This window comes from Scophthalmus maximus, chromosome 15, assembly GCF_022379125.1.
Source record: "Scophthalmus maximus strain ysfricsl-2021 chromosome 15, ASM2237912v1, whole genome shotgun sequence".
Taxonomy (NCBI): Eukaryota; Metazoa; Chordata; class Actinopteri; order Pleuronectiformes; family Scophthalmidae; genus Scophthalmus; species Scophthalmus maximus.
In genome coordinates, this window is record NC_061529.1 from 6,779,451 (window position 1) to 6,791,172 (window position 11,722).

General features: G+C 47.3%; 2 protein-coding genes across 3 annotated transcripts; one reads left to right on the top strand and one right to left on the bottom strand.

Annotated features, from left to right (window-relative positions):
- Positions 1 to 228: 228 nt before the first annotated feature.
- Positions 229 to 7,515, top strand: tmem62 (transmembrane protein 62). Its single transcript, XM_035611447.2, has 13 exons — positions 229 to 1,110; positions 1,408 to 1,519; positions 1,846 to 1,983; positions 2,281 to 2,326; positions 2,824 to 2,965; positions 3,255 to 3,379; positions 3,750 to 3,872; positions 3,998 to 4,153; positions 4,433 to 4,592; positions 4,823 to 5,021; positions 5,289 to 5,384; positions 5,634 to 5,752; positions 6,136 to 7,515. The coding sequence occupies exons 1-13, from the start codon at positions 919 to 921 to the stop codon at positions 6,454 to 6,456; spliced, it is 1,929 nt and encodes a 642-aa protein (XP_035467340.2). The 5' UTR covers positions 229 to 918; the 3' UTR covers positions 6,457 to 7,515.
- Positions 7,516 to 7,769: 254 nt separating this feature from the next.
- Positions 7,770 to 11,608, bottom strand: ptgr2 (prostaglandin reductase 2). 2 transcript variants are annotated; one of them, XM_035611449.2, is made up of 8 exons: positions 11,235 to 11,608; positions 10,982 to 11,100; positions 10,577 to 10,768; positions 10,227 to 10,397; positions 9,676 to 9,885; positions 9,281 to 9,490; positions 9,147 to 9,186; positions 7,770 to 7,979 (listed from the first exon to the last, which is right to left on the bottom strand). In XM_035611449.2, exons 1-8 carry the CDS (start codon positions 11,269 to 11,271, stop codon positions 7,924 to 7,926), a joined length of 1,035 nt encoding a protein of 344 aa, XP_035467342.2. In that variant the 5' UTR covers positions 11,272 to 11,608; the 3' UTR covers positions 7,770 to 7,923. The 2 variants fall into 2 exon arrangements, with proteins under 2 accessions (XP_035467342.2, XP_035467341.2); XM_035611448.2 differs by lacking the exon at positions 7,770 to 7,979 and adding an exon at positions 8,260 to 9,066.
- Positions 11,609 to 11,722: the final 114 nt, after the last annotated feature.

The following is an 11,722-nucleotide window of genomic DNA, read 5'->3' on the forward strand; positions in this document are numbered from 1 at the left end:
TATTTAAGACAACAATCAACGTTGTTGTTATTGTTGTTGCTGTTGTTCGTCCATGTGTATCTCGCTGGACATTGTCACTGGTAGTACTGTGTAGTGTATCATGCGTGAGTATGTAGTGTGTATGAATGAATGTTGCTTTAAACTGAGGTTTTTAATTCAACTATATAATAATTACAGACTTCAAAAAAACGAGCACAGAGTTGAATCAACACCTCTCTAACCTGTCAGCAGGGAGGACTTAAAGCGGGGCTGTTAAAACACACGTCTTTGTTAGCTGTTGTTTTTGTGTGTGGGTGTGTGTGTGTGTGTGTTAGCTGTGTGTTCCTAATAAACTGCTCACCGACTGCCCTTGGGCTCCTAAAGCCGGGTCGGAGTCTGTCAGGTGCGCCCGTTCTGCGCTCGACTGTTTTGTGCTCGGGAAACAATGTCAGAGTGAGAGCTCTTTATCTCCGCAGTCTCTCTCCCCCTCTCTCTCTCCTTTTCATGCGAGCGCGCGTGACGCGTCCTCTTCCGGCCGCCCGGCCACTGTGCCGCGCCCGTCGGCTGTCTGTGGCTGGTGAGCGACGCTAGCCGCCGAGCTCACCCCGCCGCCGAGCTCACCCCGCCGCCGAGCCGCCCGCCCCGAGACCCGCAGCTCCCGTGGCCCCGCGACGACACACGGTCCGAGCCGCGGCTCCTCAGCCATGTGGTCCACTTGGTCCCGAGCCCCCGTGCGTGGTCAGTGTGAGTGTGGTTCGCGCCAGTAGCCATTTCCACCAGCTGCTAGCCTTTTCATTTTATTATTATTATTATTATTATTGTTGTTATTGCCCTGTCCGGGACAGACGGCGGCAGCTAGCCCCCCCCCCCCCCTCCTCCTCCTCCTCCTCCATCATCCCCCCACCCCCCCTCCTCCATCCCCCTCGCCACCGCAGCAGGATGCTGAGGCTGTTCGGCGCGCTGGTCGTCCTCGGACTGGCCCTGGCGCTCGTCACCTCCTGGGTGCTGGACAGCTACGACACGGCGTGGCACCCGAAGCGCAGCGTCCTGCGGCGCCACGGAGCCGGAGCGCGGCGCAGCGCGCCACCGTTCCCCGGCGGCGAGTTGAACAACCTCTTCTGGTTTTTACAGGTGGGCTCGTGCTCCGCCATGTGTTGTTGCCTGTTTTGGGTCGGTCTTCTTTTGGCCACGTGTCGTGTCCGTGGTGTGTGTGTGTGTGTGTGTGTGTACAGTCGTGTCTCTGTGCAGCGTTGTGGTGCAAACCGCCCTCCCTCCCTGAATGATTGACAGAGAGGGGTCAGTGACCACAAGCGTGTGTCATTGTCCTGGTCAGACTTTGCACCTTAACCTCCTTTTGTTACACAAAAATCCAAGTGCAGGACTTTATATTCTTCATCCCTCCCCCTTATTCTAAATGTCTGGTTCTAGGTGTCTGACATCCACATCAGCCGCTTCCGCGACCCGAGGCGCATTCCAGATTTCGAGAAGTTCTGCACCGACACCGTCGAAGTGATCCGGCCAGCTCTGGTGCTCGCGACAGGTACCGTTGAATCCCCCCGCCCTCTCAACTGTGACTCAACAAGTCACCGCTGCCGGGCGGCCGCGGCTCAGTCGGTAGAGGCCCTCATCGAACCGCCAACCTTTGGGGGTTGGCGGTTCGATCCCAGCCTCTGCCAGTCCGCATGCCGGTGAGGCAAGACACCTCCGACGGAGGGCCAATGCGTAGGAATGTGACAGAAGAATGCGCGATACATATGAATGTCTAGTCTATATGACTAGAAAAGCGCTGTATGAATACAATCCATTTACTGTAGCGCGTCACGTCGGTGCAGGTGTCTCACATTTTCCCCCTCTCCGCCCCAACAGGGGATCTGACGGACGCCAAAACGGAGAGTAAGGTGGGATCCCTGCAGCACGAGGTGGAGTGGCAGGCCTACCACAACGTGCTGAAGAGGTCCCGCGTGATGGAGCGAACTCGCTGGATAGACATCCGCGGAAATCACGGTGATTGGCCGCGACACCCATACCCTGTTGTTGTATGGCAATCTATTAGATGTGAAACAAGATATCCTTTCTTTGTAACTGTCAAAAAAAGAAAGAAAGCTAGTTATTGGATCTGCAGCGTTGCTGACGGATATTCTCATGTAAGTTTTCAGGCCCTTGATTCTATGACAACAGCCGATTTTGTTCAAAACCGCCCTGTATCATGAGGGAATCTGATGCCTTCTATTGTGGCCATTGTGGCCCCTCTGCGAGCTTGTACGCTCCCCAATCTCACCGTCCTTTCATTTCTCCCGACAGATGCCTTCAACATCATGTCACTGGACAGTGTCAACAATTACTACCGGTCAGTATGGAGAAGTCGGCAGCACACTGAAACGCCTGAGTTACATCCAGTCACAGCTTCACCCGCATGTCTTGTACAGTAGCAAGCCGAGCGTGAAGTCCATCAGAGCATGCTTTTGCGACTTCACTGGCTTCTTAAAACATGAGTCGTTGCAGAGACCTATTTATTGACAGTATGCCCGAGCACCGAAATAGAAGCAGAATCTACGAGAACAGACTGACTCTCTTTGTGTTTTTGACACAAATTTCTGTTTGATGTGCCACTGCCGCTTCTGTTAACGCCGATTGATCTTTGGACTCCCTAATATTCCTAATGTCGTTGCCATCCTCTGCGAGACAGAGTCTGTCTCCTACGCGAGCCTCATTTACTTATTTAAAATGCATTCAATTATCTCTGGGCTGTGCTCGGACTGGGGCTGCTGCCTCCGTCCTAGTCGGCTGAGCTGCATCTCGTTGCTCACGTTGGCCCTTTTCTCAATCCCCCCCCCCCCCCCCCAGGAAATACTCGGCTAATCAGAAAGTAGGCTCGTTCCACTATGTTCACAAAACTCCCTTTGGCAACTACTCCTTTGTCTGCGCCGATGCCACTTTGACTCCAGGACCCAAGAGGCCGTACAATTTCTTTGGGATTCTCAACCAGGTATGCCTGTCGAAAAAAAACCAACAACATTGACTGTTGACTGATATAAGCAAATGCAAAGTTGTAATAAAACATACAACTAATAGTTATGGTACTAGAACATACAGGATACTCACAGTTGGCACTATTAAATGGTAAACAGTGCTGCAAGTATACATTTTCTGAAAGTAAAAGCACACATCACTGTCTTTAGAGGAATAAACAAAGGATGTGCACACAGGAGATGTTAAATGAGTGGAACATGTGATTATGACGTGTTTTTAATTTTTTAATTTTCTCTGTATGACAGACTCAGATGGACTTGCTGGACACGTTCAGAGCTGAGAGCCTGCAAAGCAACCAGTCGATCTGGTTTGGCCACTACACCACCTCCACTGTCGTCTCCCCTTCTCCAGGAGTCCGGGACATGATGAGGTAAAAAAAAAAAAAAAAAGAAAAGAATCCTGGATGTTAAACCGTTTTTTGAAAAGTGGTTGGTGCAGTGGCAGCTGAACAAATAAAAAAAAAAATGACACTTGAGGGAATCTGAAGTCATTGAGGTACAAACATGTCAGAATAAAAGACAAAAAAAGCAAAGCACAGTTAAAAAAAACGAAGTAACTGACATAGCAGCAACCTACACAACGTAAAACACACTTCAAAAATGGCTACAACAGGCGGGGAAATAACTTCAAGCTAGACTTTTATCACCCAGTCTTGAAAAAGAACATCTAAAACGTCAGCAGTCCAAGGAATCTTATTATAATAGAGTTATAGTTTTTACATTTGGACTTCTTGTGTCTAGATCTGCTGTCGCCTACCTCTGTGGCCACCTGCACACACTGGGTGGCCTGATGCCCGTCCTCCACAGCCGACACCCTCAAGGCACCATGGAGCTGGAGCTGGGCGACTGGATGGACAACCGCAGGTACGCAATAGGACATTATCGCGAAATGTTCTTAACCCCGTGCCGATTTCCCCTCGCTCTTCGGGTCCTCTCTTCACATGTAGAAACGTACACAGCTGCTCAGTACATTCTTCTTCTCGCTCCAGGTACAGGGTTCTGGCCTTTGACCACGACCTGCTGAGTTTCTCTGACTTGAGGTTCGAGCAGTGGCCTGCGGTTCTCATCACCAACCCCAAGGACGCCCAGTACCTGCATCCGGGAGTGGAGCCGCTGGGTCGGACACGAAGATCGACACACATCAGGTGTCTGGGTTGTGTGTGTGTTGACTGTTATGCCGACGTTTGGCTTCTCTGACGTCATGCACCGAGCTGTGTGCCCCCTGTGGACATACTGTTTTGTTGTCCGTTGAATTGTTGTTGGCAGAACTGCACATCACAAAACGTTACAGATTTCATTTCATCAAAGTGTCATTTGGTAGAAAGTTAGATGATAATTTAGTTACTCGTAGGTGTGCGTGTGGTGAAAAATGCTTCCAACTATTTCGCAACATTAAAACATGAATTTTCATGGTTTTCCTGTAGGGTCTTGGCCTTCTCAGAGGCTCCAATCACAGTGGTCCATGTGAGCGTCGACGGAGAACCTCTGGGGACAGGCCACTCTGCTGGAGGTCCCCTCTATGTTCTCCTGTGGGATCCATCGCTCTACCTCACTGGTCTGCACACAATCAGAGTTAAAGTGGAGGTCAGCACAGCATCCACTTATCTTCCCCTGAAAGTGTTCAGAGACTTATAATAATGAATTGGCCTTGATTAAGTTGGGAAGTTTTGGCCGCCTGAGTTGTGTCAGTGTTAGAGCTTTCTTTCTGGGCTCTGCCCTGCTGCTTTGAATGCTTTTTGCAGATTTTTTCTGTAATTACAGAATTAACCATCTATTTTTCTCTCATCTTTTTGTGTCCGTGTCCCGTGAGTCAGGACTCGGCAGGCCGGTCGACCGTGCGGGAGCAGCACTTCACTCTGGAGGACGACCTGACTCCCAGCTTTGGTTTCGTGCAGTCCTTCATCCTCCTCACAGACCACTACATCCTGGCCCGAGTGGCCTTCGTGTGCATGACGGTGTTAAATATCGGTGTGCTGCTGGCCTTTAGGTTCCTGCGTGTTCCTTCTGGCAGAGGTGAGCTGTCACTGAACGCCCTTCAAGTAAACATATCATCATAATGTCATTATGTAATTTAAGTGACGGCCGCCTTGAGCGCTGTTTCACTCGAGTCACGTCACAGTCTGCAGAGCTTCAGTCAACAGAAGCAAGGTTCGCAATAAACGCAGAATACATGTTATGCTACTATCATATGCGCTGGCAATATAGGGCTATGCATTTATTTCAGTAAGACAAACTTTTCTACAATGATACATTTTGGCTCTTTTTTTTTCTCTTCCACAGGATTGATGTCTCAAGCGTGTATGTCGCTGCATCTGGTCAGTAAAATGGACACTTTCTACTACTCTCTGCTGCTGTTCAACCTGTGTACAGCCTTAGGTGGGTCAATTGCTTTGTATTATACCTTTAAAATGCCTCTACTTTCAATATAGTATTGCAACAGAAAAGTTATGCAATATCTGTTAATTAAAGACTAATGTACTACATTGCACGTTTGAAGTCTGCGTGGCAGCAAAGTACAATAAAATCTAAGAATGTTTTCAAGATTTTCATGGAACGCTGAGAATGTTCCTGTGTAACATGACTCATCCATAATGGCCTGTGCTGTTTCCTCACCACTGCCCACAGGTCCGTGGTTTATAGGAGAACTGATAGACGGCCATAGCGGTGTCTGCTTCGCCTTTGGGGTTTTGGTCGATGGACACTTCCTGGAGGGCAGTCTCACCTATGTTGTCGGAGTGGTTCAAGTAAGAAACTTACTTTGATCTGAACTGAAACGATTGGTCAATAGACAGAAAATCAGCAACTTTGATAATCGATAAATTGTTTCTCAAATGCTAAAAAAAATCTCTGTTCCCATCCTCTGCTTTTCTTTATCTTATCTGAGAGCAAACTCAGTGTCTCTGGGCTGTTAATCAAACAGAACATGTCCCCTTTAGCCTTTGATGAGCAAACCATTGTCTAATACTTCCAATAATGTTCCATTAACATGTTTTGTAACACTTAATACAATAATGTATATTTATTATTTGACATTTTTGATGAAACCATCCAAAGCTGTTATCAGTACTAAATTTAATACTATTTGAGAACCTCACTAATCTCTTATTCAACTGAACCAACTTCCCAGCTGCTGTTCTTCAACATGCCCCTCACCTTTTACCTCTGCTGGAGCCTCCACCACCGTTGCTGTGGCAACACCTTCCGATCCCACTTCCTGCGACCGGGCTGCCGCTGGCGGACTCTGGCGGTTCACCTCCTCATGCTGCTGTTGCTCACCTGGCAGGTCCACTCCTGCTACTTCCTCCTGGAGACCTACGGCCTCGTGGCCTTCTTCCTGTCTCCTGTCCGCACGTGGGCGCTGGGGCTCGGCCTGCTGCTGGTCTACCGCGCCTGGACGGGCCCCGCCCCCCTCATTCGTGACAATGGCAAGAGTGTCTCTCCCTCTTGACAGTAATTTGCACTGTACCGCCACGATTTTCCATCGAACCTGACTCACAGATATATTTTGCTGTCTCTATCCACCCTGAAAGCCTAAATTTTCCCCCACACGACAACCACTTCCTTTCTCTCTCTCCCTCCACAGCCACTTCACAGTGCATCACACACACTATCCTGTTTCTAGATAGTAATGTTTACTTGATATGCATGTTATTGTAAAGCACGGGTGTGCACATGTCTGGCCATATACATAGCAATGTGTACAGTGTTAAAAAAACAACAACAAAAAAACACCTGGGATACATTAAGGGTTAAACAGCCTACTTGACGTTTGAAAGGACAAGTCCAACGTATGCTGCGGTTGACAGTAACTGTACAAGAGCTGTATTCTGCTGTGGTTTAAAGCTGACTCACTCACTTCTTTTGGAAGTGCTGCCTTGGCCGAATGCCACTTCACCACTGCCAAAGGATGAATAAGAAAGATTTCACCTTTTATTCTTCCCCTGAAAAAAACCAAACATTTTCATTCACTAATGAAGGCTGTATGTGCCAAAACCAATCATTGTGTTTACCTCCCGACAAACAAATCATGTGGATGATAAATGCTGTGCGCCTCATTTTATTTAGAGTAAGCTTGTCCGATCTTCCCATGGCTGATTTAAAAAAAAAAAATGGTAGTAACTTTGGGGGGGGGGGGGGATGACATACAGTAGGTAACGCAACCTAGACGATCATATTGAAATCAGAGGAAGGAAAAAGAGGTAATAAGGCTAATCAGTACTGTAGCCTATCTGTGTACAAGAATGATTCAATAATGAATCCCACTGCACACAACTGCCACTGGAAACTCATAAATATTCACTTTTGGAATATTCATATCAAAAAACTACAATGCCACTTCAGCGAAATGCAGAGAAGCCAGCTCGACTCTCCATGCTCCTTCAAACGTGACGTCAGAAAGCAGCTGTTTGTTTCTCAGGAATGTGAGCACTTGAACAATAGGCTGGCCCCAGTAGTATTTCAGGACAATGTTTTTTATACTCCATAGTAGCTCAGTGAACTTTAAAAACCAACAACAATAACATTCATTCTGATTGTATTGTGTGATTTCGCTTTTCCCCTTATGTTATAAAACTGCACTGGAAATGGTAATTCTTCACCTCCATTACTGTGTGTGTGTGTGTGTGTGTGTGTGTGTGTGTGTGTGTGTGTGTGTGTGTGTGTGTGTGTGTGTGTGTGTGTGTGTGTGTGTGTGTGTGTGTGTGTGTGTGTGTGTGTGTGTGTGTGTGTGTGTGTGTGTGTGTGTGTGTGTGTGTGTGTGTGTGTGGGGGGGGGGGGGGGGTAGGAAGAGCATCCCCTGCATTGGAAGTTAATCTGACAGGTCTGTGTGTGAAAACATGTTTGTCTGCATTATTGAATGTTAATCCCTGTTTTTGTAAAGGTATGAGAACGGTAAACTGTCGGTTTCACTCTTAATTCAGTCCTTTCTAGCCGGTAGTAGCAGGTGCCTGGGTTCCACAAGAACAAACCGATCTAAAAAAAAAGAACATAAATAGAAGCGATGTTCCTGCAGCATTAGACTCTAGTATTTTCTTCCTTCCAAATCATACCAAGTGTTAGGACAATAATAATTGCACAGTGCTGTTATAAGATATGCAGTTTAATATCCGAACACCTGCCAGACACTGAGAAAATTGATTATGTGCAATCATACTGGCAAAGGTTTAATAACTTTTCCTCTCTGCTAAGAGAGGTCGTATACATCATGTGTACAGGAGCACTACCACGTGTATAATTCCAGCATCAAGACAGATTTTTTTTTTATGCATTTTATTTTTATTATTGGAGAGTTCATCTCCAACAATGCTCTGTACCTCTCACAATGCTATAACCTGTCCACATGGAGGCAGTATTGAATGGAAAGATGTATTATGACTGTGCAGCATCTCACCTCCCTCTCCCTATTGTGCATGGGACTGTTGTTTTTTTTCTTCTTTTTGCAGGAAAGTTCACAGTTTACGATAAATCTGGTTGTGATTGTTTTGTGCTGTTCATTGACTTGACAAGAAGAACGGGCGATGACTTTACTGTCACTACACCTCTAGAAAAGGAATATAGTGTAAGAGTGATGTACTGGTGTTCACCTTACTTATTCTACATCCCCTCTTGTGTTCAAACTGAAGCATATGAATGAAGATGATTTTAAAGGCCTGCCACATATTTTTCTTGTGACAACTGAACTTACGAGCCAACCACAATTTTAATTTTATTAATGGTTTATAGTGCTGTGGAATAAAAAATGTTCATTACAGTAAATCATATATACTTTGTCTTCAGGTCTTTGATACATAATTTAACATTCAGGGGCGTTTTTTGTTCAGATCACAAATTCTGAGGACATGATGTGATTTCTGGGTTATGACAGTAATCAACTGGCATTGGCTTATCAGTACAATCTTATTAGAGTTCATTTAGTTAATGGTAGTGATAAATAGGCCACTGTGGGTTAATCTCTAGTGAGAGATGTTGCTACTGGAAACTAACTCACTATATCATCACTCTGATATCTTTATAATTTGCTTGCCAATGTTTCCCCCTTTCATCATGGAGGAAAATGCATCTGTAAGAAAATGAATAAGAGAATTCAACTCCTGTCACGTAAAAAAAAAAAGGGAAAAATGTAATTTAAAATTTACATACCGCCCATATTTTCGATGCCATTCACCACAGTTTCCAGCACCTGCAGAATGGAAGAAAAATTGCAACAAAATTATGCAGTCTGGGAAGAGGACACCCAATCGGAAAACCACAAATTATCACCATTTCCTCTTTACCTTGATTTGGCCTGATTTAACGCACTGGCTGAGCTCACAGAGAGCAGCGTCTGCTTTGCTCATGTAGTCGAGCACCATAAATCTCTCTCGGGTGATGCTCTTTCTCCGCAGTGTTTCCTGTGTCTCCTCGCTTAAAGGTGGCGGATACGGCACATCCTTGTTGTATTGGGAGATCTGCCCACACAAGATCACATGGCCGCCATTGTTCATCTGAGTAAAGAAAGAGGAGGCCAACGTATCAGAATCACCGTCGAAGCGCTTCAGAATCCAAATTCTAAATTCGCAAATGTTGGAAAAACAGTTTTGGGGGGAGAACTCAGATACTTTCCAGCCAAACGAATAGAAGAAAAAAAACATCCACTGGATTATGCTTTGCAATCCACCACAAGCAGTACCTGCGCTATTACAGTATCACTGATGGCACCTCCCACGTTGTCAAAGTAAACATCAACACCTTCGGGGCAACATTCCTTCAGCCTTGTCGGAACATCCTCTCGGCGATAGTTGACGGCGGCAGAGAAGCCCAGATCCTCCACTAAAGCTCTGCACTTCTCATCGGATCCGCAGATCCCGACAACCCTCGCACAGCCGTCCAGCCTGCCGATCTGGGAAAAAAAAGATGCAGGGTGCAATGATAAGATCAGAATCCATTTTTTTCCCTGCAGCCTAAACCTGTGTTGATGTTGCTCCCTGCGGTTAGCTAGATTCAATCGGATACCCTGAGCATGGCATTTAAAATACAAAGCAACAGCTCCAAATCATCTCGCCTTAATCTTTCTTACATTTAAACCAATAAGGACAGAAATGTTTTCACAAACTGCAGGTCTATGAGAGGGTAACCAAAGTTGTTTCTGCATATTTGAGCTTCATTTCAAATTGCACCTGTACACTGCATATAAGACAGTCAAGCCTTTCTGGACACAAAGCCAGAGTTTGCTGTATGTACCTGTCCGGCTATGGAGCCACAGGCCCCAGCAGCGCCGCTCACCACCATGGTCTGATTGGCCCCTTTGGTCACGTGACCCTTCTCCCTCACGCCCAGCATTGCAGTGAGGCCCGTCATGCCAACTGCGCCCAAAAGGTAGGACAAGTGCCCGCCAGCCAACTGTGGATCCACCTGCAACAGAGAAGGGAATATTGGCAACTGTCACACGCAGGGCGCTTTCAGTCCATGACTCTTACATTACAAATTCAAAAATGCCATTCTCCTCCCTGCAAGAGAGGTAATCACGACCCCGTGCGCCCGTCGCCGGGGATAACATGCCAGCCGCTGAAACGCAGGTGTGTGTGCCCGACCTTCTGCAAGACGGCGCCTTTCAGCACGGCGCGGGTCTGCCAGGGCCAGCTGAACGAGGTGACCACATCCCCCTCGGCGCAGGTGCCGCAGCGGCTGGACTCGACCACTCCGACGCCCCCGCCATCCACACACTCGGACAGCTGCCACGGGGTCAGGTAATGGGCACCGGTGTCTTCGTTCATTCTGCATCGCTGCGAGACAGAGGAAGAGGAGAGTCGTGAGGTAGAAGGGGGGGATCTTCGCCCGTGGACTCATGGTGGAGCCCTTGACACTTGGCTGTCTTGACCTTTTCTTAAACACAAAACTATTGTTTTGTGATATTTGATTTTATACGAGATGGACATATGTTCGAAGATGCAAATATATGCGAAGTAGTCAAACAAACATATTGGCCGAATCAATACCATGTAAGGGTCGACTGAGAGGTACAGCGTCCGAACGAGGGCCTCCCCATCCTTCAGGTCAGGCGCTAAAGTTGACTCCTCCAGGCGGAAATTTTCCGGACCTGGCGCCCCGTTCGTGCCTGCGTGTGATGGGGACAAGTAGGGGACGTTAGTACGCGCGTCGATGCAGTAATGCAGCAACACGGGAGACAATAAGTCACATTCATTCTGTTGTGAAACACATGATGAATACTTTTTTTACTAAGTATCGAACCTGGACGCGAGTTGAGAACGACTCTCTGCACGTGCATCCTCGGGGAGTAGCCTCTTGATTCAAAGCGGCGACGGCTGTGATAACCACACTTGCTGGCATCAAACAGACAGACAACCCGCGGGCTTTTGTGTGCAAAGTGTAGCTACAGTTTTACTACGTCGGTTAGCAACACGCTAAACTAGCTAACGGCTTTACAGACGCGGCTCCGAACACGGTGTTGACATTAGCCAACCGGTAGTGCACAGCAAGATGCTTCCCTGTCGGCAACTTCCGGCGGCGCTTATATCCAGTTAAGTCTACTAGAATCGATTTCCGCCTCGTATTCGATGCCACGTGTCCCCCTAGAGCAAAAGTTAATGAAATACGTATCCGATAAGAGCCCACGAGTATCGCCCGCCGCCTCTAAATGCGAGTGCGTGGCAAGTTAAGCGAAAGTGCGACATTATTTCCCGCCCAATGTTCCGGTGTCGCGGGGGGGGTTACTCTCT